Below are 27,998 nucleotides of genomic sequence, written 5' to 3' on the forward strand. Positions count from 1 at the left end.
CGTAATCGGGCAGAAGGTGGGGATGCAGAAGGGTTTCAACTGGTTGCAAGCTCCTGGAGAGCTGAACTTAGCTTGGGCTCAGGCTGTGAGTAAAGATGGGTTTGGTATTTAACTCCCATGTGTGTAATCTCAGAGGCTGAATAATGGTCAGTCATGCCTTTGGTGTGACAGGGTAGCACCAAGGAGTGGTGATGTGGAGACATTGAAACGAGTGCTCTCCTCCTGGCTCTGGCTACCTGCACATCCCTCCCAGGGTGCTCCACAGATAGAGATTTCCATTTCTGTCTCTGAACGGTAGACTGTTATAAATGACTCCAGCACTGTACTTTGTTTTAATGCCAACTTGCTCTTATGTCACAGCTGCTGTTGAGAGCCAAGATACGGTCATGTTATTATGAAGACTGTTATGAAAGAGGAAATTAGAGTGGAATACTGTGTAGTGAGTAGCCACGTTGTAGTTGTGTTGTTACATAGTGACCTTGTGAATGAGAGTGCACAGCGGTGCGTAATTTCTCTTCTGTAACTAACGGCCAGGTTGTTTGTAACTTCCCATGCTGTTCAAAACAGGGTTCTCATGTATCAGCCATCTACTGTCAGAGTGCCCAGCGTGACAACGGTCGATGCTGCTGCTATTCCTCCTTCATTAACAGACTACCCAGTACCATTCCATCATCCACCAATATCCAGTATTTCATCAGACTTGCCAGGTAGGTGGTGGCTATTTTTAATGTGTATTCTGACAGCTTTATTAATTTGCGGGGTGGGTAAAAATTGGAGAATTGATCAACTTTTTTTTTTTTAATGGAACAAGACTATATGCAGCATTGCACTGATGCGATGCCTAGACAAGTCCAGTACAGGCTGTCTTTCCAGTTTCAGGTTGCACTTCGCAACAGTGATGTGAAAAACGTTGCTTCTGGGGTACAAATTGGCACTTTGGAACGGCAGCCAGAAACACTTCTCGCTATATTCAGTTAGACTCTGTGTAAACATCCGGTTGTTATGTGTTGTAGATGCGAGGGAGAGTAGCTGCTTATTTAAGTTATAGAGGTGTGATGGCGCCGACTCATCCCAACCCTAGAAGTAGAGATATTCTGCTAGCTGATTCTAGTGGTGCTCTGTCTAGACTGTATGAAAAAGGTTAAGGTGAGCTACAATATGTAAGCTGAACTCTATTGACTTTCTTTACCTAGACATACCCTAAATGCCTATGATGTATTCTTCAACACTGCTGCTAAATATCAGACAAAAGGTGGGGATACTGATTGTTTTCTATCCTGGCTCCTTGAAAAGAACACTGTATATAGGGACTCTGGGGGTTCTCTTTGCCGGCTGTAACGAACCCAGAGCCCAGGAAATGGTGACTCGTGGTGACAGGTGTCCCATTGGCCTCCTGTACTTCCCTCTCCCCGCTCCATTGCCTGTCTCCATTTCTCCCCTGCAACATCTCTGGGTTTTTTCCTCTTCTTTCAGCACCAGTTTGGCAATGGGAAGGATATCATTCCCCTTGTTTCTCTGTCCATTTTGGTTCCTTTACTGCTCCCTCCCTCCACTTCTCCCTTGTTAAGAAATCGGTTGCCTTCCCAAATTGGATAGGAGAGTAAGCTGAGAGAATGGAAGTCTAGAACTGTTGTCTGTCTCTTATCAGCTGAAGTTCTAGAAGGTGCAAGAACAAAAGCAGCTGTCAATTCTGTAAAAGCAGCTGAGCTTAAATCTCCTTCAAAATTTTTCTCTACTGGAGAAGAGAAGGAGAGATGCCACTGGCCAGAACAGATTTGGAGGTGAGGGGAGAGGGAGGGAGTAAGTTTACCATTTCTTTCTGTTGACATAGCAAACACAAGGCCAATATTTAGAAACAAAACAAAAAAGGCTGTAATTTCTCATTGGTTTCATAATTTTAAACATCTTGCCCTAAAAGCTTACACGCTAATGGTGTATAAGACGGACGCTAGTTGTCACTGCTCTTAGAGGATATACCTTGAACTACTTGTAGTTTCCTCTTCTTCGTTCCTTTTATTTGTCTAGACACAAAACGGGGATGATATTAGAAATGTTTCCTTATTGGCTGCCCGTGGGTGGAGGAAGAGACCTGCTGCTTGTTTTTGGACTTGTGCATGTTGTGACTTTACTTCATTCCAGCATCTTTAATGTGATGACACTCTTCATGTCCCAGTTTGGCCAAGTCAGGTACAATATGCAGTGAAACTTGCATTATGAACCAACAGCTCCAAATGGCAACCTCCATCTAAGCAACCACATTGAACCACCCTGCAATATCCAGTGAATAATACATCATTATGTCATTCTCATTCTTAAAAAGAGCCACTTGTACGAGATAACTCGTTTTGCTGCTGCCTGAAGTAGTCGTTGAGAGTGGTGTCACAGTGGTATATTCCATTTAGAAACTGTGTAACAATTGCAAAATCTGTTCTACGACCACAAAAAAGTTCCTTAAATTTGTTGTGTATGAATAAAAGAAAGACACATCAATTTATTATTCTTCTCTTCTTTCTAGGTCTGGATTTTCTTTCACTAATCCCAGTTGATTCACAGGTATGTTTCTGAACTACTATGGGGTTAATTTCCGAGTCTGGTTTTTGTGACATACTGCTCGAATAACTACCAGGACACTGTCATCATCCATACCATGTTCGCAGTCCACTCACTTAGACCTTACCCACAGACCAGGAAAATCCGTTTTCCCAACAAGAGCTGGTCATGAAGATGCATTAAGGGAGGATTCAGTTTAGCCTCACTAGGATAAATCCATGCATGGAAACTCACTCTTTAGTGATAGCTTGCCTTTCTAAAGTGGATACTTGCACAGCACTAATGTGAATACACCCCCTGTGTACTTCACCCTCTTAGTTCATAACGTGTATCTGTAGGCCAGACTAAACTCTGTAAATATACGTCACTGGTGGTTGTTTCTGTTGGTTTTGAAGTTAGTAGGAGGTTAAGTTTTAAAGAAAATATCTTCCTTAATTTGATGGGCACATGACTGAACACTTTTATGATAAATCCTTCTATGTAACACCTAAACCCCGCTGGCTTTGGATTATATGGATATTTTGTAGGTCAGAAGTAACTAGGCGGTGCTTTTTCTTCCCTGGAAACTTAAAACTTTACAAGTTAGGGAGAGTGATTCTTACCGTAACTAGATTTCCACAGACAGACTACAGCCTTGAAATGTGGGGGAATATCGGCTCCCTAACTAAGACAAGAGGATCTGAAACAGACCCTCTGTTTCATCTCTCTGTCTCTAGAAGACAACAGTAATAGGACTGTACCGCAGAGTTGACTTTCTGGTGCCTTAAAAACAAAGGATGAACTTCCTCCTTTTCTTTCCACTTACTGCATCTTGCAATACTCTGTGCCTGACCTTGAGATCTGAACTGCCGAAAGTGGGAATAACAGAAGTTTGTTCATGTGGGAGACTGGAAGCAGGTATGCTGCTATGAAGTGTCCACTTTGGACAGTTCAAACAGTTCAGGCTCAGTTCCAAACATATGTCCGAGATTGGAATCCACGGGGTAAGAGAAAGTAAGGTGTGTTGAACAACGTGTGTGCGTGCGTGTGTGTGGGTGTCTTACATTATCTTCCTCTGACACCTGCCAACCTTGTTCTGTTTCTAAATGCTTAGAGTGTTCAGCTCTGCTTTGAGAAGGCATGTCTTCCACTTCAGGAAATCTAAATCAACTTAGTAATTTTTCTTAATCAGACTTGATCAGGGCTCATTTATCACTACTAAAATGTTTAGAGACCTGCATGTATCATTGCAGGTATATACTATGAACATGTTGATTAGTACAGCTGCTGCCATTTGAGGGGATGAAATTATTCTAACCTCCATTGAAGCAGCAAAAAGCATTCTGCTACCTTTCATGATGAAAGGAGCCCAAAATACACAGTTGTGCCTGGTAGCTGTGGGCAGTGAACATTCTCCAAATGCTAAGGGTTTTTTTGTTTGTGGGTTTTGGTTTTATTTTTTTTGTGGTCATCACGTGGACATGATAGTGTTTCTTAATGTGCTAGTAAATGCTCAAGCTAACCAGTTAGTAAGGAAACAAAAAAAAAAGGGGGAAGGGGGAGGATGAGGGAGAAGGGGTCGTGGCTACCATCTCTGCTTGCTTACTTGCTGGTGTGCAGAACTCCAGTTCTTGCTATGCATGCGATAACGAAGTTCTGCTAGGAATGTGTTTTGTGCTTGTTGTAGGGAAGATGTATCTTCAGAGCATACATTTCCCTTGTGCAGTTAGTCTCTTCATTCTTCATTGTTTGTTTCAAGCAGTACTGTCCTCCTATGTTTTTGGATAGTCTCACCTCAACCTTAACAAGCAGCACGCCTGGCAGCATCATCACATCAACCAGTCACCACGAGAGCAGCACGCACGTTAGCTCCTCCAGCAGGAGCGAGACAGGGGTGATAACCAGCAGCGGCGGCAGCGCTCCTGACATCATCTCACTGGACTGAAACAAGGGGCAGCACCGGACTCCAGGAGAAACGGCACGGAGCTGCTGCTTGTATCTCTGGAACTTCAGCATCTCGGAAGTTATTCTGATATTTATTGAAAGGATTTCCCTTCTGGAAAATGGAGTAAATTCATCTACACTAGGAACAGAAGTGATAGACTTTTTTGTTTTGTTTTGTTTTTTTCCCTGCTCATTAAATAGCTGGTATAGAAAAGGCCCCTTCAGAACATGCTTTTATGCTTTTTGGCTTGTTCTGGGGAAACTGACATTTTGTTGCTGGGTGGATTCCACAAATGGTTTTTAATTTTGTTGTAAAACACAGCAATAATGTAAAAACAAACAAAAACTTTTTTTAATAAAAAAAGGCACTTAACCACTCTAGAACAACAGCCTGGGCAAAGGTGCAGAAGTGTATGCATTGGTGAATTTTTAATATTTTCGCTGGGGCCTGTAATAAACTTCATTTAAGACAATGAAGCTTTGTGAAATAGCCATGACTTGTGTCGTATGTCTCGTTTCCCACTTCCCCCTTACCTGGGGATGTAGGGGAAGCCTCTGTAAATGGGATTGGTTGGGTTTTTTTGTTTGTGGTTTTTTTCCTCCTGATTTTGTGTTTTTCACAAATGCAACAAAATCCTAAGCTTTGACTTCTTTCTCTTAATGTTCTTTGGGCTGGGGAGGGGACAAACTATCTATGCAAACTCTGGATTACGCAATCTCTGTGCTGTCATGTCAGAATGGGGACACCTCCCCACCGCTAAAAACTCCAAACTATGCACAGTTGAGCCATAGCTGAATTTCTGGTTTGATAACTTTAAGAGGTGATAGAAAAAAAAAGCCTTTAAACTCAGATTATAAGGTTGTTGGTGGCCCTCTGAAATTACCACCCCTGACCAGTTGATCAAGTGAAGTGTGTGCTTTCTATGGCAGCTGTAAGGAGAAAAATAGGAATTACTTTCTCCAGTACAGGATAATTTTCTAGGATCTCTTGCTTGTGGCTTCTGTCACTTCAGTAACTGCTGTGTTCTTTTGGGAATACCCTACTCTGACATGCCATGGGGGAAAGTTGGCTTTTTGGAAGACAAAAGCTGTAGCTGCAGTGTTCCTGCCTAACTGGAATTATGTGTTTAGGGCTTGATGATGCTTTGTCCCACATTACATGGCCTCCTAATCATGGCTTTCCTAATTCAATGGGAATAACTTCCTCATGTTTTACTCCCCTGGTCAATCTGCTGCTTTGCTGTGTGTATGCAGTGTCTCCCCACACACCTCTAAGGATAATCTCCACAGTATGGTATGTGGAAGGGGTTACAGACCAGGAAAATCAAGTCATTTCCATAGAGCTGGAATAATGGTATTGTCTATGTTGACAGAGCAGCTTTCCCCAGTGTTGTGTTTCTGTTGAGTAACTGTATTTGAGATTATTCCTTCACTAATTACCAGCTTTCACTTTTTCCTGATTTTGTGTTCCTTTTTTCTTATTTCTTTAGTCAGATGTCTGGTACTTTTTGCCTTCCACTACCGTTGACAATATTTGAACGAAGTACAAATGGATAAGAAATATTGAAGCAGGATGTATTGTAACTCTTGCCTGCCCTGTACTCCCACTTTTAATGCAGCATTACTATTCCCCATTGCCTTTTCTTGTATGACCTTTCACACCAATCTTCAGTTCACGTGTTGGTCTTAATATCGCATCCACTCTTTCTTCTCCTTTCCTTATCTGTTGAAGTTTTTGTACCTGTTAAGGCTCAGTTTTTAGCATGATTTATTTCTAATAAAGCCATGCTACTCATGAAGTTTTTTCCTAATGGCCTGCAGCAGATCGGTGCTTTCTGCATCAGAGTTGCACAGTGACTTGAACTATAAATAGAGTGTGGAGAGAGGTTCCAGAGTCATTCTGAATAAAGTGTTTAAAACTGGTATCTGTTGCTGAAGGTGCTGTTTGTACTCTTAATGCCAAACTGAAGTGTGACTCGGGCAATTGCTGAACTGGCTGAAGGGATGTAAACATCTTGCATGTACATCAGAAAAGTTAGGGAAGGGTGAGTGCCATTTTTAGGACATGTGCTCTAAACCATTCATGGTATTACAAAATAGGGCTGGAACTTTGTCAAGTTAATTATTGTGCCCTGTTTGGTCATTACTTATTAGGGCTGAGGTCAGGTTGTGTTCTCCAGCTGTTTTGGGCAGGAGTTTTGCAGCTGCATTTAGCTTTAAACCTTCAAGACCCATGAGAGCAATGTCAAATGCAAACTTAAGGCACTTGAGCCTTACCTGTTTAGGAGAGAGTTAGATTGTCATAGGCTGTGGTGTGAGGTAAGCCTTCAGGTGAAGGACGTAGTTTTTCTGCAATGCTGATGTACGTGCAGGAGGTAATTACACCAGCCTAGTAATGCCCAAATCCTGTAATTCACTTGAGTCTGTGGATGGTGTGTATCAAGGGGTTGGAGTTCTGCAGTGCAGTCATCATCCGTTCGATACACCACCTCCCACAAGACAACAACGGATTTCCTTAAGCAGTGGAGGGGGGACTGGGGATTGTAACTTAATAAAGGCCTGTAGTCCTGCTCTAAGGAAACCTGCCTATTGTAGCTAGATGAGGTTTTGGTTTATTTTTCCTTCAACAAGTTCTAAAATGCATCAGAATGTCTGTCCAAGAAATTGTAACATGAGAAAAATCTTGAGAAAAAGGTGAGATAACTTCTTACCTCCTTGTTTCCACTATGGAAGTATCTGGTTACTGCTTTGAGTGGACTATATCAAAGATACCTTCAAACCAACTGCAGAAGGAAAGTAAAGCTTATGAGTCCCTCTACTGCACAGATAACCAGCATGCAATGAAAGCCATGCTGCAAGAGCTGGCCCCCTTTTTTTTCCCCCCACCCATCCATTTGCTGCATCTTTTTCTGCAGTTCCTGGAAGTGAGCTAGCTGCTGAAGCACTAGCTACAGAAAGGCTATAACTATACACCTGAAGACCATTAGCCTGAGCTGGCTTCTGATTTTCATACTTCCAGGTTAGATAAAGCTGTCTGAAACAATTGTGAGCCGTGTAGGCAGGACTTTGCTGCCCAGCAATACGGCACCAGCCCCAGGAGGTTCTGCACCTGCCCAGCAGCAAGAATTCAGGCATTTCCAACATTAGTGGGGATGTTCTGTGTCTGCCTTTAAATCTAGGTGCTGGATGCTAGAAAGCTTACCTGTGACTGCAAGCCTTTCACTATCAGTCTTCAACAGCAGAGAAGATTCAAGCTTGGAAGTGAAAGAACACATCTTCTGGCTGAGAGGACAAAACCTGACAGTTCAACAAGAATTTCTGCAAGAGCAACAACGAAGGGAGCTGCTTCCTAGGTTAAAAGACAATTGTGGATTAGGCAAACTGTAAAGAACACCATTAGTCCTAGGCAACTGATTTTTTTTTTTTTTTAATGTGTATTTTTGACACAGGCATCGGTGACCACAGACAAGATACAGGCAACAACAATCCCGTAAGTCAAATTACCGCGTCATTTTTATTTCTTTTTTTAGTAGGTGATCATGCCGTCATCACAACATGTTAACACTGTGTATGTATTTAATGTGACACTCTAAAAACTTTCCGTTTCCTTCCTGGTTTTGTGAGGAAACGGTATCAGGACAAAACTGGGCAGCGCATCACACAACATGAAACAGAATTGATTATAACTTATCTAGGAAGTTATCCAGAGGTGGAATACCCTCCTTCAAGCCTTTGCGTTTACATGTTTCAGCCACAACTTGCCAAGGACGAGAATTTGCATCATAAGGATCTCCAGGCAAAACCTGCCAGTGATCAAAGACACACTGTGGAAATGCTTGGCCACCAGTGTTGGATCTCAAGTCAGCGGTAAAACCTAGTGGGAAGGAAAAAAAAATAAATTAAAAAGGGATGAGCCAGCTACAGGAAAAAATAAAACTGGCTTATGGTGAATTTCTGCATAGACAAAACCCTCAACACTTTCAGACACGGAGTACAGTACTGTTAGGAAACTGCTGCTTCACAAGCAGTTCTTTCAAGCAGGTAAAAATGAGGCCAACTCCAAAGAACTGCAGAAATATCTTCTGTGACCAAGTAAATTGGCAATAAAAAGGCAAACAAAATTCAATTTAGATAGAAAAGGACATGGGGAAAATTATGTTTCACATGTCTCAGGAACTGAACTTATCACTACCACTCAGTTTGAGATCTTGGGGTTATGGTAAGTAGTACAGAAGCATTAGTTCAGTGTTCAGAAGCAGTTAAAATGAGAAATCAAGTGCTAGTACCTGTTAGGAAAGGAACAGAAAACAAAACATCGTGTCCAGTGAAAGCCTGCACGCTTATTGTAAAGTTGTGCAGTTGTGGTTCCTTTATTATAAAAGCCATTCCTGCAGAGAACGTTCAGAGATGGGGAATACAGATGCCCAAAGCCCTGACCTGGCTTCCACACATGGAAACACACTTGGCAAGCTAGGGCTCTTCAGCGTGACCAGAGCAGCAATGTAGTAGGGAGGATATAGAGGGCTAAAAATTAAGCAACATGGACACAGCAGATAAAGATCAAAATGAGCTCATGCTCCTCTTGATACAAAGGAAGTGTCAGTTGAAGCTAGCAGGAGACACAAAAGGAGGCAGTTCTTCGCACATGTAGGTCAGTGGACAGCCTTGCTTGTGCTGTGGATGCTGATGTTTTACAGTGAGGGGCAGACTGGGTAAATTCATAAAGAAAGCCCTCGAGGGTTACTAAATTGAGCTAGAAACCACTTCTGCGCCAGGAAGCTTCTAGAAGTGGTTATAAAAAAGCAACTGGAGAAGTTTTACACTAGCTTACCTTGTTCTTTCTCTTTCCTAAGTGCTTGCTTTCAGTCACTGTCATGAACAAGACACTGGGCTAACGCGTCATTTAGTCTGACAGTACAGGAACTTTACATTTAACTCAAGATACATAGGTGCTTCCTTTGCCATTTCCTCATCTTCATAGCAGTGGCATCCCCTTCTCCCAAGCATTCAGTCCTGTGAAGAGCTGCTGCCTGTGAACTGAGACTTTGCTGCTGTAGAACAGCTTCTAACCACTAGTTTATAGGAATACTGGTATTTCCCCACCTCTTTAGATTGCTGTTTTAGCAAGATTCAACAGCAGCTTTGGCAAGGAACTAGAAAGGCAGTTTTGCAGAATACGGATGTTAACATTCTATGTAAATTGAGACTGAGAGCCCAGTGTAATATGCGTCCTGCCAAGTCTAAGTTTACACTTCTTTTTTTTTTTCTGTGTTTGGAAAATTGTTTATGAAATTGTTTTAAGCTCCATGGAAACTTGGAGAAGGGAAAAAAAACCAAAATACCACACAAACACATGTGTAAATTGTTCTTTTAAGAAGTTAAATTGCCAGTTTAGACTTGAAAAGTTAAGCATCTCTTATTTCATCACTGATTATTTCAGCAGTTACCACACTAATGTACTTTGGCAAAGAAGCCCCGTCCAAAATAAAACATGACATTTCATACAGTTTTACCATGTGAGGCATTCCAAATGTGCCCCATGAAACTGGTAAACTTTATGTCACAATGTCACAGGATACTCTTGAAGTGCATTTTTAAACAGGGAGGAGGGAAACGGGACACACCAACAAACCACAGTACCAGAGGAAGGGCTCTGTACCACACTGAAAAGTTGAAGTTTCAGGGGCAGCATAAGAAGGATCAGATTATTATTTTAAAGGTAGTCTTCAGATTGGCAAGAGGGTGTAATGCCATTTAAGCTACTCAGGCTGGCACTCTGTCCTTCTTTTAAAGATTCAAATAAGTATCAAATTTTCTCTTCCAGGCTTGCTTCAAAGGAAGACCTTGATTTAAAATGATGGAAACTGAATCTGGTTTACACTAAAAAGTCTTAATGTGCAGAAGCTGCCACATCTTTTTGGCACCCTCTGCTGGCATGAAAGCCCAATGGAGCAGGCTGCTGGGGGGCGGGGGGGTAAACTGCTGTGAACTGAAGATGCAAAGGGACAACAGGAAGAAGCTTGGAGCTAATAAAATGGGAATTTGTAAGTCTCTGATCCTGCAGAGGTCTGTCTTAAAATGCACGTGGGTAACAAAGGAAGCATCATCTTACCAAATGACTCATTTACAGGTAGATAAGCCTTGACCACAAACATTGGAGTTCCTGCTACTTGGGATTCTTCAAAAACGTGTCCCCTTTTCCTGTTCAGCACACCATAGATCCCACCAACCACTTGTTCTGGGCACTATAAAAAAAAGTTTCTATCAAGTTACATAAAAGGAGGAGATCACCAGTTATTAAAACAGCCAGGCAGCATTAGACAATCCCTCTAGACAGCTCTCCTGATGTTTTTTCTCATGATGGCTCCTCACTCAGTACAATTTCTCTCATGTGTAACAAGTGGCTTCACTCTCATTTCCAAGACATCTTTCAGAAGCTCTGCCTGCCTTCTCTGCCTCGCATGGCTGTGAGGTTTCCAATTACTGTATATACTGACTGTACCAGATTGTAGTTTACATACACAAAGTGAAGCAAAAGTGCTTATGCTCAGTGAATTACCTTCAGCAATCTTTGGGCACAAGAAAGCAGAGTCCTCCAGTGCTTTATAATAAATATATTTACTACAGGATGCAAATTTTATACAGACAGGATCTTACCGTACCTTATCTTAGGACTTACAACATGGCTGACAAGCACTCTGATAAAAACTGTACTTAAAAAAACCACGCTTGCTTAGAAACGTACCACTAAGGCTGCAAGACTCCCCTGCTTTGTCACAATAGGTCTCACAAGTCATTGAGGTGAAAAAATTCTCCATTTTCTGTTTTGTCCTTACTTGTACTCATCTTCTTCAGCCCTCATGGCTAAGACGTTTTTAAGCAACTGAGCTGGTAGATTTCCTGCCCACTACCCAGCACCGTAGCCTGGAATTAATTTTTAAAGCAGGTATTAAATCTTCCAATTGCTTTTAAGACAGTTAAGACAAATTGGTATGTGAATAGCTGTAGTTGGTGATAAATAAATACTTCTAGCATGGAATATATTTTCCAGGCTCTTTCATGGAAGAATTTAATTTACCAAGAAAATCCAGTTATTCAAAGGATGGAAGTTAATGTTTAAACAGCTCAAAAAAAAGCTTATTTAAAAAAAAATAAAAATTCTTAATGCTTTTTCTGGTTATTTAGGATAACCATTGTTTGTTCTCCTGAATGTTTACAGTGACAGAAAGAAAGGAGGGGAAAATCCCCCCAAATCATAAGTTTCCCAAAGGTACTGGCAATTCATAGAGAACAGCATAATTCACCTCCCCACCTACATTTTGCTATTTCCATTTAACCTTTTCCTAACTTTGGAATGAAAAACCTCTTCTCAAACAAAGCCTTTGCATCACTGATCTAAAAGACATGGAACAGAGTTATCGTGGTTTCTTAGAAGAGAATGTGGAAACATGATTATCTATCTATGGGTTGCATCTCTGTTGTTGGCAGTGTTAGGTTAACAGTTGGACTTGATGATCTCAAGGGTCTTTTCCAACCTAAATGATTCTATGATCTCATATATCATACCCAGCTGCATACCTGTATTTCTACCAGATAGATGGGCTCCATAAGCCTGGGTTGTGCCGTAAGAGTAGAGGCATACAGAACCCTCCTCGCAGTAGGAATGATTTGCCCACCACCACGGTGAATAGCATCAGCGTGCAGAATGACATCATGGATATCAAAACGAACACCTCTCATGTTCTCCTCACACAAGACACCCTGCAGTATTAAAAGAGGGAAAAAACAAAGGTGCGATACTACTCAGGAGTTTCCAAGATACGAGCCTTCACTCAGGATTTTGGCCCGATTGAAGTCTCTCATGCTGATGCTGAAGAGTTACACTTGGACCAAGGCAGTGAACACCATACACATCGCAAAGTCCTTCTCGGGAGGACTCCAATGCTCCTCTAGCATTTGAGAGCTCACACTTGGAACAAACGCTGAAATACCCACAGACAACTATGTGTTCATTACATAGGTTGAGTGACATACGTTCTTCAGTGGGGACAAATTCTACTACCCTGTTCTTATCAGTTATTGAGAGTTTCTAAAGATTTCACATGAATAGAGCTCAGATACGTTTCAGTAACACAAGATACAAGTACAACATTCAGAACTACACTTACCTCTTTTGTAGCCCACTGGAAACCAGCAACAACACTGTCTTTGATTTCATTTAGATACTGGACACCTTTCGTGATGTCAACTAAGATATTTGGACCGGTACCATCAGGTCCAAAGCACCAAATCTTGCGAGCCTCAGACACATCCCACTCGTATTTCTCTGCCAGGTAACGCGCACGCTGTTTAAGTTCTTGACGGGAACTGACTTCCCCTTTGTCTACGTCCTCTGCCAGGCCATCAGGAAAGGGTCGAGCCTTCACATACAGCCTGTTGTGTTTGTTGGGAGATTTGGATAAGCACACCTGGCTTGACTCTTCACCAACTGTCTCACGGTAAGATACAACCGGGTCTGATTTCTGTCAAATAGATCAAAGACAAAAAAAAATTCCCCAAGTACAAAGCTGATCATTTCCACATACCAATCAAATGCTATTCAATAAACTGTGGCTTCTCCTCCTATGGCAGTGTGTTAATGCCAGGTTCACTCAGTCACCCAGGCATGCTCTGCTAGCTTCATCAAGAGAAACATTTTCAGTAGCACATCTATGGTTACTATCATAGTTCAAGTTAGTTTTCCTGTTCCCTGGATCTTCTTCACATCTCTCTCTTAATTCTAAGCTCTTCTGATGAACTAACAGAGAATTCCTTTTATTTCTTAATTGGTTGGTCTCCTAACAAGTTTCAAATGGCTTTAAGGAAGTTGCTCTAAGGAAACCACCATCAGCAGATTAAGATGATATTTTCAAAGGTTAATGTTTAGTCATATTCTATATACTGCAGTCCAAGAAAATTCTTGAATACCTTAATTGGAATACAAGCATGATCTTCCTCCAGATCTTTAAGGCAAATTTCTAGATGCAGCTCCCCTGCTCAAGCAATGATGTGTTCACCAGACTCTTCAATAATACACTAGAAGAGGAAATAGTAGGGAGTAAACATTTTAAGAATTTATTAGTATTAACAGAAACACACACTGGCTAAATCAGAAAAATGTCAGATCCCAAAACTGCTCAACCCCAAGTATTAAAAAAATTTAACAAATTATCTTCTTGATATTGTTTCCAGGAGTGCTCCAGAATGAATCTCCTCACCAGCAAAACTGGGTACTCTCACACTAAACATAGCTCCTGTCCTACTGAGGTATTTGAGCATTAAAAAAAGTGTAAGTAAAAGTACTGCTGAAAAACCTGGCACTAATTGCTGCAGAGTTTGTGTTTTTCCTCAGGATCTTCCTATTCAAATGCTGACTGAACTTATCCCTATTTATCTTGTGTCAGCTCATACAATCACGACTGAAGACTGTTTTGAGCCTACAGCCATGCCGTTAGATCACATAAAGAGCTCTCTGTGAATAAAGTCGAATGCTTTGCGTATTGCACTGCAAACCAGTAGCTCTAAAGCTAAAACTTACAGCTAACACTCACCTGAACCATAGGATCAGACTTGGCCAGACGCTTTAGACCTTCAACTAGTTTTGGTAGATCAGCAGGGTTTTTTGCTTCAACAGCAACACGTACAACTGGACTAACACTAAATTTCATCACTCTCATGTTGTGGGCATGTTCAAAGGTGGTAATGGTACCCGTCTTCACCAAAAACTGGTCAACACCAACTAGACCAACAATGTTGCCACAAGGTACATCCTCAATGGGCTCAACATAACGACCCATCATCAAAATGGTTCTACAAAGACAGAGGATGAGCAACAATCCTTGAATACTTGTTTTATCCCCAGTATTTCCAAAAAGCTAAACCTTTTCACACAAAGGAAAATTACCTACTATTTGCCTATAATCCCTCTGGATTACTGATTTTATTAAACAGGAAAAGAGGACTCTTATAAAGAAATAAAATCTTCGTTTCATTAGGATTCCAAAAACTAAAAGCAAGCATTTGGTTTTGCATGCATTGCTATTCAAAAGAAATATAGTATTTCCATCTACCTTTGAATGGGTTTTAGGTAAAGATCTTCTTTCTTGCCAGGTGTGTAGTTTGGTCCCATGATTCGAACTTTCTGTCCAGTAGAAACAATACCAGAGAAGACTCGCCCAAAGGCATAGAAACGCCCCTTATCAGATGTGGGGACCATTTTGGAAATATACACCATCAGAGGGCCTTTGGGATCACAGTTTTTGACACCTGCAATAAAGTATGTTTCTGCATCAGACACATTTTCTGTGAGACTTGAAAACTTAGAACTATATCCATATGATTCCCAAAATTCAGTGAACCTTATTAACAGCTCCTCTCTTTTTCAGTTATTAAAAGACAAATGTGTGCGGACAGATGAATTATAGCTATGGTCACTATCAAAGATTCTTTGTTAAGGTAACGAATCATCACCACTGCTGTTTCTTTCAATACTGAGACATCTGTTAGTACTTACTCCCTGCTTGCTCAAGCTACCCTCTTCTGGTAGCAGGTTCCATGGTATCACTAAATATCTACTAATATGACCTAGTCCCAGGAAAAGTTTTGAGTAGGGGGCATTTAAAGATCCCCTGTAATCCATTAGAATCCAGAAGACAAAATACAGCACTAGAAGTTTGCAGCCTCAATGATCATATGGATGATATGGTCAGAAGCAGGCCCTCTAATCAGAGGTCTTGTTCTGGCTTTGTGAGAGAGAGAGTTAACAGTTTATTAGAGGATTAAACACATGTGCCATCACAGATAAGCTTCTCTTCTGCTAATACTGGATTTGAAAATTACTTCAAATATGATTTATTTATTTCAACATTTGTGGATTTCTGACGGTAGTGACAAATCTACACAAATCCAAAAAATGCAGATCCTCTTGAAAATAGTTGATGATCATATTACAAATCATCATATTACAGATGAATTCTTCAGAACTTAACTCCTTCCTGTCAATGCCAGACGAACAGCCCTGTATTAGACTCAGTTTCAGCTATTTGCTCTTTACCTAGTCATGATCTCAGCCACACCTTCAGACAACTGGGAGATGGTTCCATTTTTTACCAGATTTTCATCCTCCACCTTTAAGGCTGAGAATGAATCAGAGAACAGTAACAACATGCCAGCTACGAGGGGACACGTCGGAAGTGTTTGAAAGTAAAGGATCTTGTTATGGTTCTGACTGTGACTGAGAAGAAGTCACAGGATTCACTAGGAGACTGTAATCAAAGCTGCAGACAGAATGAGGTAATGAACTTGTTGCTCCATCCATCTCTTACAGTATATCCAAATGCTGGTACATACCATACTCCTGCTCATCGCAACCACATGTTCTCTGAACCTAAACTAAATACAGTGTGGTTTCACACAGATCGGCATCCAGCATATAACGACATAAAGCAAGTTTTATGTGTAGTACCCCAAGGCTTTTCCTTTGCTTTCTCACTTTTTGTAATAGCCTGCTCAACAGAGTCCCAAATTAGTAATTATTGTTATAACCCATAAACTTAATCCAGATCCATTTTAGGCGGTTCTACTCATCTGTGCGCTAGGGGTGCTGTATTTTTGACAGCCCCTGGTAAGCTGGGAAATTTTTTTTTACCCATAGCAGCTTCATCATCAGGTGGCCCCTCATAAAGAAGTTCACAGCGGTATTTTTGTGCTGTGACAGGGGAAGGCAGGTGAATGGTGATCATCTGAAGCAAGGCATCTCCAGCAGGCAGCCAGCGGCGCATCACAGCCTAGGGACCCAAAATTCACATTGTAATTAAAACTTGTTTCAACAAACATAACCAACCCCCAAATAAACCTTTTGGATAGCGTGTGGTAGGCTACCCGTAGGGATGCAACGTAAAAAGTCATGACAGCCATTCAAAATTTCCCTATGACTATGTAAGTCTTGTTGAAGGCCATGAGTAAAATACTTACCTAGAATAAGCAATTTGAATATAACTGTGTTCGAATTACTGAAAACCAGCACTCCTTGCATTCTTTTTTTCCTTGGGCTAGTGACCTATGTTTCAACAGAAAGGTTAGGATTCCTGGATTATATTAAGGTCCTGAAATAAAACACGAATGTCCTTCTTCGCTGCTGACAACAGATTACAATAGTAGAAAGAAAAAGGTCCATGGATAGTCATATTTTACAGCTGTATCTTCCATATATGGAAGATAAAAATAAACCCAAATGTTGTATTAAGTCTCTGGCCTTTTGCCACAGTGATGTGTTTGGATTTCCCCTCTCCAGTGATTATCTCAAGAAGCTTCCACATGTATACCCTGAACCCCTTTTTCATGTGGGATTTAACGTACCGAGGAGAACACAAGTTAGCACAGGAACTGGATAGTTTCTTAAAAGTCTCTGCTCTTAACTTTCAGTGCTGCACAGAAAGCAATCACATGCTTTCACACATTACTATTCAAAAGGTTGACCGGAATTCAGCAGTGTTCTTGAATGTATTGGAAGTTGTGAGAGCCAACCAGAAATCATGTTTCCGATTACGCAGACACAGCATATATATGTGGCAGCAGACACTTTGTATTAGCATTGCATATACACCTTGAGATTTCTCCCTTTTCTTAAATCAAGTCGGGTGTGTCTTTTGTATGCTGCAACAGACTTAAGGCCTGATATCTCTCTAGCAAATTCAGTGCAATACATTACCAAGTACCTTATTTCAAATCATGACATTCCTGACACACAAATTAACCACTGGCCAGATTATAAAGAGACAATTAAGGTAAGTTTCTGTGGATTTTAGAAAGACCTAAAAGACTGTTCTCATTACACAGCTCAAGGGTAAGAAATGCTACCACGCTGGAAATTCTGACGAAGTAGAAAAGCCAAGTTACCTTAAGAAGGGGTTTTCCCTCTTTATCTCTGTCTTCAATATCTAGCTTGATATCAAGTTTCTCTATCAGCTTGGCTGCCTCTTCCTTCTTAAAATTCATAATGGCATCAAAGATCTGAAACAAGTTTATACCGACCACAGTAAGTAATATAGCAGAGACAGGTTTTGCTTATCATTTATCTTAAGCATGTTATATGTCTGAAAACCCTTTGGTTTCTCTGTTCTTGGCTTTTCTTTGAGAAACTATTTGCAAGGATCATGCAGCTCAAGATTCACAAATTACATCAAATGTTTCTAATTTCAAAGGAAATTCCAAATTCCTATCAGAAGATGTTCACACACAAGACACACAAATCTTTAATCTAATGATATGCAGGATATGTTGTTTCAGTGAACAGACCATTCAGATTTGCTGCCTTCTACTTCTGTCCCACCTTTTGCACATTGTTCTTGTACTGCAGAATTTTTCTAGTTTCTACAGAAAGCATGGATCCACTTTATAAGAGGGATGGCTTTCCTAAGAGCTAACCTGCTAAACTAAAAAAGTCTCCCCTTATGCTCTTGCAATCAAATCAATACAAAATATTGCCTTACCTTAAAGATAGGATCCAGAACTAGCTGGCAAAATGTCCTTGGCAACTTCTTTCCATCAGGGCTAGTGGCTGATTTGCTGAATTTTCCAGTTGCTGGATCAAAATATCTAAAGAAGATTTTTATTTTTACTCATCCAGTTTGAACTTGAGGAGTATCCACTTTTCCTGCAATTTTCTGCTTAGTTATTTTTAAAAGAAAACTTTGTAAAGTTTCACGTTTAAGCAGAGATTAAAATAGCAGAAGAATGGCTAATCCTTATTTCAATGTAGCAATAACTGTTGATGTTTGGGGAGGCAAAGGATGGCTTTTTGTTTGTTTAGGTTCTTGCGGTTTTTTACTACACTTAAAACCACTGACTTCAACGTGCATTTTTAGGCTTTTACAGGGAACTAGGTGCTGTAAGCAAACCTGTTGTCAATAATTCTCTTACTCCACCCTGTTACCTTTAACTGTCTTTCAAAGCCTTGCTAAAATAATTTAAATACCATGCAAGATAAATCTTGGAGTACCCTATGAGCTAAATGAGTCAAGGTAGGTTAATTCATTATAAGGCATCAGAAGACAAGCAAGTATATTGAGCTTTCACACATATATAAAGCATTCAGTTAGCAGCAAGTTGTATACACATCTAGTAGGAAATTAACTCCATTGTTTACAAGATACAATTTAAGGTTCATTAAATTCACAGAAATACTCATTGCTATCAAAAGATTGGATTTGGTCCGTAATCTTGTTTTGTGTACTAATTTTACCTATGCAGTTCAATAAAAGCATTTATGTTCTGAAGTTCTGAGAGGCAACCTTCTCTCTCTGCTCTTACGGAGCAGGTTATCAGAACTCACCCCAGAAGGCACTTATAGCATATCTGCACTACAAGCAATTGCCTTTCTCGGAGACATAAATATTTTTGTTGTAAGAGTTACAAACTCATGACTCTAGCTTTCTAAGCTGCCTATGAAAGCTTGGTTTTACAGAAGCACAAACTCAACATGCACTGGTATCCATCGCTGATATCCTGAGAGTGTCACTGTGGTATCTACATTCATTCCATGCATACTGTGTTACTTACTTATCACCCCAGAGTTTTTTCATCATATCTTCCACTTTCTTTGAACGTTCAACTGGAGGGAGTTGTACTTTTTCTCCTTTGGCAGCAAATCTGGTTACATACATCTCAGCAAACTGTTTCAGAGTAAATGCCCAGCCATGCAGACCAGAGCCAAACCCAACAGTACCAATAACTGGATCAATCTTGAAAAGGGGGAAAAAAAGTGAATCCGTTTCACAAAACATAGATGTAAACCGTATGAACTGCTTTCAATGACAAGTAGGATCAGTAAAGATGCCTAATATTTTCTGGAACATAGAAAAAGGAAATATTTCCCCTAAAATGGGTCTATTGAACATTACTTTGAAGCAAGAACCTTACTTTGTCCCACACAGTGGAAATACTTGTAACAAAGGCTAAAATAAAAACTTCAAAAATATATTTGTAAGTGCTAAGTAGGATTTGGAGTATTATGACTATATCTGAGCTGTTAGTGAACTTTCTCTAGAAAATTTATCTGGAAATTTAAGTACAGGTGGCTCATTCCTGCCACACAGATAAAACTGGTCTGACTTAAGAGTGGCCAAGATTCATGGAATATAAGAATCAGAATACAATCCTAGCTGCGTGTCCTTTGTTCCAGTAACTAGATTAAGCTTCAGTCGATTTTAGCCATAAAAAAGCTAGTATAGGACTGTCACATTTAAACAAAGGGAACCAGGTCTGAAAACTCTAGTGACTAGGTCTGTCTTGCAGCTATTTGGTGGAAAAAAATAATATTTGAAGCAGTCTGATTCTGACAATTCCTTACTCTAACAGCTGGACCACCAGAGAAGATTTGCAGTTGACTTTGCTTTTTTATTTTACAATTCTCAGCTGCAATATAGGAAATACTATTTGTCTTTCGAGTTTCAAACCATCCTTCCAGAGATATCCAGCACATAATGATATAATTACTGGTAGAATAACAGAGACCTACATCTTCCGATCAGAAAAGAACAAATTCAATGTCTTATCAGTCAGGAGTAGCAGAAAGGCCATGTTTCTTGTCGTGTAAGTCACATAAGCAGCAAAGTCAGGCACAGAAAGCTAATCTTCTGGCTTCCCATCCTTTACCTTAAATTTCAAACCATAGCTTCCCTTCAGCAGTTTGCCCCAGGCAAACGTCTGACATGAATGACACTGAGCAACTGGCTTGATGTTACACATTTTGTTAGTGAGAAAGTACCACTAGAGGATGAGCTGCTTTGTCAATTCTCTCCTCTTTCCTATTTGCTCTTACTCCCCAGTTGGTTGGTGTGAAATAATATCCCCAAAAGAAAAAGTATGAAACAGCAGGAGTGGAAGGGGACTGAAGAACGGCTCCTTCAGTTTAGCCAGAGATCTGAATTGCCATAAATGTATGCAATGGTTTCATATCAAAGCTGGTATTCTCCAAAATAGGATCTCAACCACAGCAAAGTTTTAAAGTTTTCTTTACCATAATATTACCCATTGGTCCAGTTTCACCCTCTCCGTAGGTGGAAATGATGACGTTGACATTTTCCACGATACGCTGAAATGTCTGGTAAAGTTCCTCAGGCTCCAGCTGCAATTCCAGCAAAGCACGATCCATTTTGTTCATCATCAGTACTGGTTTGATACGTTCCGCAATAGCCTGCCGCAGAACAGTCTCTGTCTGTACACAAACACCTTAAAAAATACAAGCACAGTTAAAACCTGCATTATATACACGGGCAAGATCTCTAATCTACTTTGTACAGTGTTGACTGGGAAATTCAAACTGGGAATTTGCTGGTAGTCTCAGTGCTCCCTGAAACCATCATTACTCAATTGTATGTATCGCTCCATTTTCTAACTGAAGGAGAAGAATGACAAGCAGCTCCACTCCCTAGGATTTTACTGAAAGAATGACTTTTTTCCTCAGTTACTCTACATTCAACCCACGAGCTGGATACAAAGCGGATATAATCCTCTAAGATATAGGAAAGGCCATGGGCTAAGACTGCAAACGAGCATTCATACCATTAGAAGTTAAACTTTCAGAGAAAGAAGCTTCATCCCTCAATCAATTTTTTTTTTTTCTTAAAAGGAAGAAAATAAAATACACTGAGGTCTTTAATTACAAGAGCATGCTTACCTGAAACACAGTCAACCACAACAAGGGCACCATCAGTGACACGGAGAGCTGCTGTAACTTCAGAGGAGAAATCAACATGTCCAGGGGAGTCAATTAAGTTAATAAGAAAGCCTGAACCATCCCTGCACTGTTTGATGAAGGCCAAGTCATTGTCTGAGAGCTCATAATACATAGAAATTGCACTGTAAGAGAAGACAATTCATTTTAATAACTTAATAATGTTTCATAATTTGATGATTTTAAAATTTGCACTGGTCAGGCAACTATACCTGCTCTACCTACCACAGTGCCACTATTTCTTGAGGCACTTAAAGGAAAAACCACAAGAAGACTTCAATATTTCAATTTCTAGAGTTCTTAGCATCTAAAATTCTGCTTTGGGTGTAATTAATTTTTATTCTTATTCAAAATCAACACCTCAAGATAGCAGTCACAGCATAATATCACTGTCAGACACTTGTAGAGTCATGCTCCAAATCATTTACAACTTGTTAAATTTGCAGTTGCAGACATCAAAACCAGAGGTAATAATAAAAAGACGCAGCCCACCACAGTGGCTTGAAGGAACAGGGTATTAGTCTGTAAGCAATCCAATAAAAACAACGGTTACTACTAAGAATCTTTCTGAAAACATCTTTCTCCATAGTGAGAAGCAAGTAGGAATGATTGCTAGATATCACTCAAAAGCTCTACTCCAATATTGCCCAGATTGCACTCTGAAGACTGTGAACTTCTGTTCTGTAATGCACAGCTTGATTCACATCTCAAATTAAAAAAGATCTGACAAGATGCAAGGCTTTGAGCAAACCATTTCTCTGTCTTCAGATTAAAAAGAAAGATACAAAGAAATTCTTACGTAGACTTGATTGTGATACATCTTTCTTGCTCGTCTTTCCGTGTGTCTGTGAATCGCGTTTCTCCAGCTCTGGCTGAAGCAATGATGCCTGCTTTACACACCAAGGAGTCTGTCAAGGTTGATTTGCCATGATCAACATGAGCAATCACGGACATATTCCTAATATTGGACTTCTTGTCCATGATTGCTCGGATCTGGTCTACTGTGAAATTCACCTGGATGCGAGAGAGAAAAAGAGAAAAAAAAAGAACAGCTATTGCTTCCTTTTGAAGTATACAAAAGTCTATGTGAAATTTTAAAAAGTTTTATTATTTGTTATTAAATTCACACACAATCTAAAGATGAAATGAAGTTGTTCATACTTTTAAGCTTAGCATTACAAATAGTTGTTCTTTTTTTTGGCATGTTTTTGTAAGTACGAAGAGTGGAGGCGTAACTTAAAACAGAGCTCAGAATTCATCTCACAAAATATCAACTACCGCAAGAACAAAGAATCCACCTGCGGAGACAGAACAGCTCATCCCTGCCACATGTCACAGGAGGGTTAGCACACGCAACTGCAAGCTGCAGGTCTCCGCAGATCTTCCGCACGCATCCTTCTCTTCTCCTCTCCTCCCACCACTGCCCCTCACTTTGCCAGGTCTTCCTCCCACACCTGCTCTCCATCCCCAGGGTTTTTCAGGTGAGCCACTCTTCCTGCTTTCCAGGAGAGGTGGGGGGTGTCTTCTCCTTTTGTAGCCAATATACCAGCTCTAGAAACCGGCGGGTCCAGCTCAGTCAAAAACCTCTTTAAAGACTTTAATTAGCCAAGTGCAAAATTTTTAGCGCCCCTCTCACAAATTACATCCCAGAAAGAATTTTTTCTAATTTCCATAATTCTTCTATCTCTTGCTAACAATTCCCCTCTTTCAATTTGCAGGAAAAAAATCTTGACCCTCAGAAGCCCTCTTAATTACCTGTTAAACACATGACAGCAAAGGAAGATGAGATCTTACTAATCTCAGCCTGTCTCATTCTGTAATGAGAGTCACCTGTAGGTCACAGGAGTGCAGTTAACGTGGTTATTCTTGCAAATCCCTTTAATGCATGAAGTGCTTCACAGGGACATGGAAAAAGACTGAATTCGGAGGAAGAAATGATGGGGAATATTAAACAAACACAGACAAAAATCACATACCACACCAGTAGTTTATACTCGTTGCTCAAGTGAAGAAAAACGTACCATAAGAAACACTTAAATAGGTTCCTCATCTGTGTTTGAGTTGCAAATGATACAGAAATAATGAAACATGCATTTCTATTGCTACACCAACAAAGGTTTCTAACACAGTCTGAGTCTTAATGAGTGCAACTGAACACAGGGAACCTGTCTTCTTGCAAGGATAAGATATTAATTAAAAAAAAACAACCCAGCCCAGCTCAAAATATAATCTTATGTAGGAGACAAAACAGGAGTTTTTTTACATGAACAGATACACTTCTGATATATATATATATATCTTATTATTGCATATTGGCATACTAACTTTGGATCTTCAACTTTTTCATTATACATTTTCTCAAAAAAGTGGTTCTTATTAAAAAAAGGAATACTTCTCATTAAAATAGCCAAGTTCTTTTTAGAGATGAGAAATATCCAAACTAAGCAGCAGCCTGGCCTCTTCCCCCCAAAATGTATTATTTCCCCACTCTTCCCTACATTTATAGTTTCTTTCCTACCCCAAAGTCTGCAATGGTGAAAACAACCAACCCACCCCCCTTTTTTTTTTTTTTGCTGAAGAAAACTTAGTACAAACAAAAAAATGTTTAGGGTATGCTTACGGGTTTGTCTGTGATCCACCTCAAATGAAGGCACTTCATTTCTGAATTTGTTCTGTTAGGTTATTCTTCAGTTTAAGAAAAACCAATGATATTTCTTTTCTAGAATGTTCTAGGGTGTCCTGGCATCCAAAGTCTCACTCACAGTAAAATTTACATACTTCTTCTAAGACTTCGAAATATTTCATTCTTCTCTTTCTTTTCCATTTAGAGAAAAGAGCACAACTACTTTTCTTTCCTATTTTTATCATTTTCCCTGTTTGTAAATTGTGCTGCACTAAAAAAAATAATCAGTACTTTTAGCAAGAATTAAGTATAGTGCTAGATCTGTGCTAGATACACTTATTTCATAATGTAAATAAATACTTAAGTGTTGAGATGTATACCTACGTGCTCTTTGTATTTGCTAATTATACACTTTCTTAACAGAACAAGTGAAATTTACTTCCGACAAATACTTAAGTAGCACAGATATCACATTTTGAACTGAAACCTGTATTTTTTCCATTGTCTCCAAGTTTCCAATACATTTATATAGGCAGGCTACATTGTAGTTTTCTTTTGGGGCAAGGAGCAGACACAACCATAACAGTTTATTTCTTCCTCATATTTTAAGCATACACATGTCCATTTACATTAATTCTAAATTTAAACTTCATGCACATGTTCCTCTGACAGGACTGGATGTTCTCCTACAGACTGTTGAAGCTATTCATGTAATCTGAGAAAGGATGCTATTAGTTGTAAAAACCTTGATTTGCGCCTAAAAGCAATGGAGCCTTACTCTGCAGCTGGGATAATTATATCACAAAAGTAGAATGAAAACAGATACATGGAGCGACTGTTATACAAGACATGGATGTAAAATGTTACTTTTATTGGTTTAGTTGCTTGGTGTTACAAGAACGCATTAATATATTACTATTACTTTGTGGTGGAGCTGGAGCAACATGGGCTTGAGATAGAAAAGGATCACCAAGTCATGGTGATGGAAAAGGAGAGCCGAGAAGCACAATGAGAGAAGAGCAGGGTCAGGCAGTACTGGGCTGGGTGGTGGGGGGTAAAGCAAAGGGCAAGGGAAATCTAGAACCAAGTTTAAGGGATTAGACAGACTGTGGGACACAAAGCTCTACAATATTATACCTCAAAAGAAGTCATCACAGTCAAGGAGGTAAAGAGGCAGGCCTCCATAAGTGACCTCGAAGCTTCTGCTAAGTCTCACGGCAAGCCAATACCAACAACATGAACATATTTTTATTTCAAACTTTCCATCCTTTTGCTCAACTGCAAGACAGCATCCCTTCCCAGAAACTGAAGGTCCGGTGTCTTAGATATTACTGCATGAGTACTTTTTGCCAGGCCTACATCAATATATACACCTGGGCATGAAGCTTTCAGCCTGTAGGAAGTTAATACTAAGAGCCAAGTTTAGGTAAGTTATTATCCTTTATTATTGTTTGGTTCATCCCTTGGCCTAAACGAGTATTTTTAAGAGCTTAACACTGCTAGCTCAATTTGAATTCACTTTGTTGTATCATAGCAGCTGTTCTTGTTAATATAACTGGGTAAACTACTCTTAAGTTCTGCTAATTAGCTTGTTAATAAAATACAGTATATTAGAAAAGATAAAGAGCTCAATTCAAGCATTAATATTAATGTCTTACTAGGCCTTCTGGCAGGAACTTCAGGATTATGTATTAATAAAAGCTATCCACTTCCAAACATTTTATTTACCACTTTATTTACACAAATACCAAAACAGAGTTTACCATATGTGCTGTTCTACAAGAGGCACTGGCATCACAAATTTTTTTGTCATAAATACAACTGAAAACACAAAGCCAGACTAAAAATTAATAGCAATTTTAATTTTAAATCTTTTTCATTAAAGAGCTGTTACAGAGTTTCTGTTCTGCTGTGACAGACAGCAACCGGATCAAAGTTATCTTGCTATGAAAAGCTTGCTGCAGAGGGGTTAAGGTCTTTCGTGTGCAACAGCAAGCAAAAAATGAAGGAGATGAAACCAGTGTTTGCAGAAGGGAGAAAGATCACTGCTTTATTGCAAGCAGAACATCACTTTTGCCAAACCCCTCAAGTTTCACAGCCACTACAGCCAGTCAATGACCTTGCTCCTTTTAACTACTGCATTACATCATTTGGGTAGCCCATACTGCAGTGCTGCTTATCCCTGGCTATCAGTAACGCCTCCAGAGTAGACTGCCTTCCTCTTCTGCAGGGCATCTCCTTCTCTTAAAGATGTTCAAATTCATATTGTAATGAACCATTATATAGCTTCAATTCAGAAATACATATTCTAAAAACAAAGAAAAATGAAAACACTTATTGAAGCTAACATAGGTAACTGGAATGTCTATTTCAGTAAACAATAATACTTATACAATGAAAGATTACAAGAGTTTAAAAAAAAGAAAAAGGAAAGGGTTCCAATAGCATTAATCATCAAGAACTGCAAAGATGTACAAGCATCTGTTTATCACAGAAACAGGCTGGTAAATTTTGACTGACTAGAATAAAGAGAGACTCAAAACAGGTGAAACGCATTACCAGACTGCAATAATTTAAAATAATGGGGCAGGCTTCCTGAGGGCAAAAATAAATTAAAAATAAAACAACCCACCCTGCAGTGTTTCTAACAGACGGATTTCCCTGAGAAAATGCTGCTGATCTGATTCAGGTCAGACCATCTTTCCTCAAGATTAGTGCAGTGCAGCACTGTATCATACATGTATTCTCACATATACACAGCCTTTTCCAAGCCTCGTTGGAAGCAATACTTTTATCTCCTGTCCTTATAAACACTGCTGAGCAGGGTTTAACCCCAAAGCTTACACTTGAATTCACTACACGCTGGTCGGCAAAACGTACAGAAACGTTCACATCCGTGACCTACACTGCCAAGGTGCACTCCCTACATCTGCAAGAGGAGGAGAAAGAGAGAAGCAACACCACCACCCCTACCCGTACACCCGGCGCCCTTCTAATAAAAAAGCAGATGGTGGTGGTAAAAACAAATAAATAAGCTCAGCGGTCCCCTAGTCGCACAGCCGGGTGGAAAGGGACGCGGCCAGAACCGCCTCAGCGCCACCGGGCGCCGCCGCCTCCCCGGAGTCCTGTCAGGAGCGGGAGGGCGGGAACCGCCTTCCCCCCGCTCCTCGGCCAGCCCCCAGGGCTGAGAGAGAATAAAGAGAAACTCCTGAAAAGTATCACGCTCCGGCGAGGGCCAGCGAGGCTACTCTTGACCCGCCGTCCTTTTCCCAGCCCGCTGTTCCTGACAGCCAGGGCTGTGACAGGCACGGCGAGAAAGATGGCTGCCGCGCCCCCCCCCCCCCCCTCCGCCCCGTTCCCGGCAGCTGCCTTCTGTTAAGGCGCTGGCAGAGCCCGGCTGCTTCGGAGCACCGGTGTGGGTCAGCGGTTATGGCCACCCCCCCCCCCGGGCAGCACCGCGGCTGGCCTCCCCTGCCCCTGCGGGAGCACTCACCATGGTGGCGGATGGCTCCGGATCCCACCTGCCGCCGCCGCCTCAGCCGGGAGGCGGGAACGAGCCGCGATCAGCTGTTGGCGGGCTCAAGCGTCTCCCTCCCCGCCTTGCCTGCCCTCCGCTCCCCTCCCGCCGAGCGCTCCCTCAGCTTGGCCGACGCCCGTGGTGCGCCGAGGGGCGGACGACCTCCCCTCACGGCGGCGGAGCCCGGGCGGGGGGGGGGAGTTCCCTGCCCCGCTTGGCAGCCGCCTGCTCCCGCTGCGACCCTTCCCCGGAGGTGAGCTGCCCGCTGCCGGCCGCTCCTTCCCGGAGCTTTTTCCCAGAGGTGGCCCGGTCCCCGAACGCCGCCATTGACCCCCAGCCATCCCCAAGGGTCTCCCGCGTCCCCTCAGAGGAGCGGCGGCGGCTGCCGGGGTACCGGGAGGGGACGGGAGCCCCTGGAGGGAGCCGGGGAGGCGGTGGCAGGCTTGGGCGCGGGCACCCCCCCTCCACCACAGAGCCTTATGGTGTCCCCGGCTTCACTAATTCTCCCGCCATCGCCCCGTGGCCGCGAACTCCAGGTCCCTGCGTGCTGCGTGGAGGGGGTTAAAAGCGTCCCGACCGCGGCCATCGAGGCTAATTCCCCGTCGCTCCTT

The 27,998-nt window shown here is 41.2% G+C and overlaps 2 protein-coding genes across 8 annotated transcripts in view; one reads left to right on the plus strand and one right to left on the minus strand.

Moving 5' to 3' along the window:
- The window catches only part of PIAS2 (protein inhibitor of activated STAT 2), a 33,961-nt gene extending 27,599 nt beyond the window's left edge, over positions 1-6,362 (plus strand). Inside the window, exons 12-15 of one of the 7 annotated variants that reach the window (XR_012648962.1) lie at positions 568-707; positions 2,516-2,553; positions 3,267-3,447; positions 4,292-4,424. Coding sequence is in view for 4 of the 7 variants with exons in the window: in XM_075020477.1 (XP_074876578.1) it covers positions 568-707; positions 2,516-2,553; positions 4,292-4,474 (361 nt within the window). In the remaining 3 variants the exon portion in view is untranslated. Of the gene's footprint in view, positions 1-567; positions 708-1,193; positions 1,253-2,515; positions 2,554-3,266; positions 3,463-4,291 lie in introns of those variants that run through there. The other 6 variants (XR_012648963.1, XR_012648964.1, XM_075020477.1 and 3 more) reach the window with 6 other exon arrangements.
- LOC142026960 (elongation factor 2-like) lies at positions 703-27,969 on the minus strand. The gene is given in 17 exon segments (XM_075020476.1): positions 703-1,077; positions 7,185-7,256; positions 7,676-8,347; positions 10,586-10,718; positions 12,052-12,234; positions 12,642-12,995; positions 13,441-13,548; positions 14,064-14,322; positions 14,583-14,778; positions 16,160-16,298; positions 17,410-17,523; positions 18,003-18,108; positions 19,072-19,253; positions 20,531-20,742; positions 21,191-21,372; positions 22,047-22,261; positions 27,364-27,969. Coding segments are annotated over 15 exon segments (2,580 nt in total). The 5' UTR covers positions 27,367-27,969; the 3' UTR covers positions 703-1,077; positions 7,185-7,256; positions 7,676-8,153.
- Positions 27,970-27,998: the final 29 nt, after the last annotated feature.

The sequence above is a fragment of the Buteo buteo genome, chromosome Z (assembly GCF_964188355.1).
Source record: "Buteo buteo chromosome Z, bButBut1.hap1.1, whole genome shotgun sequence".
NCBI classification, from domain to species: domain Eukaryota; kingdom Metazoa; phylum Chordata; class Aves; order Accipitriformes; family Accipitridae; genus Buteo; species Buteo buteo.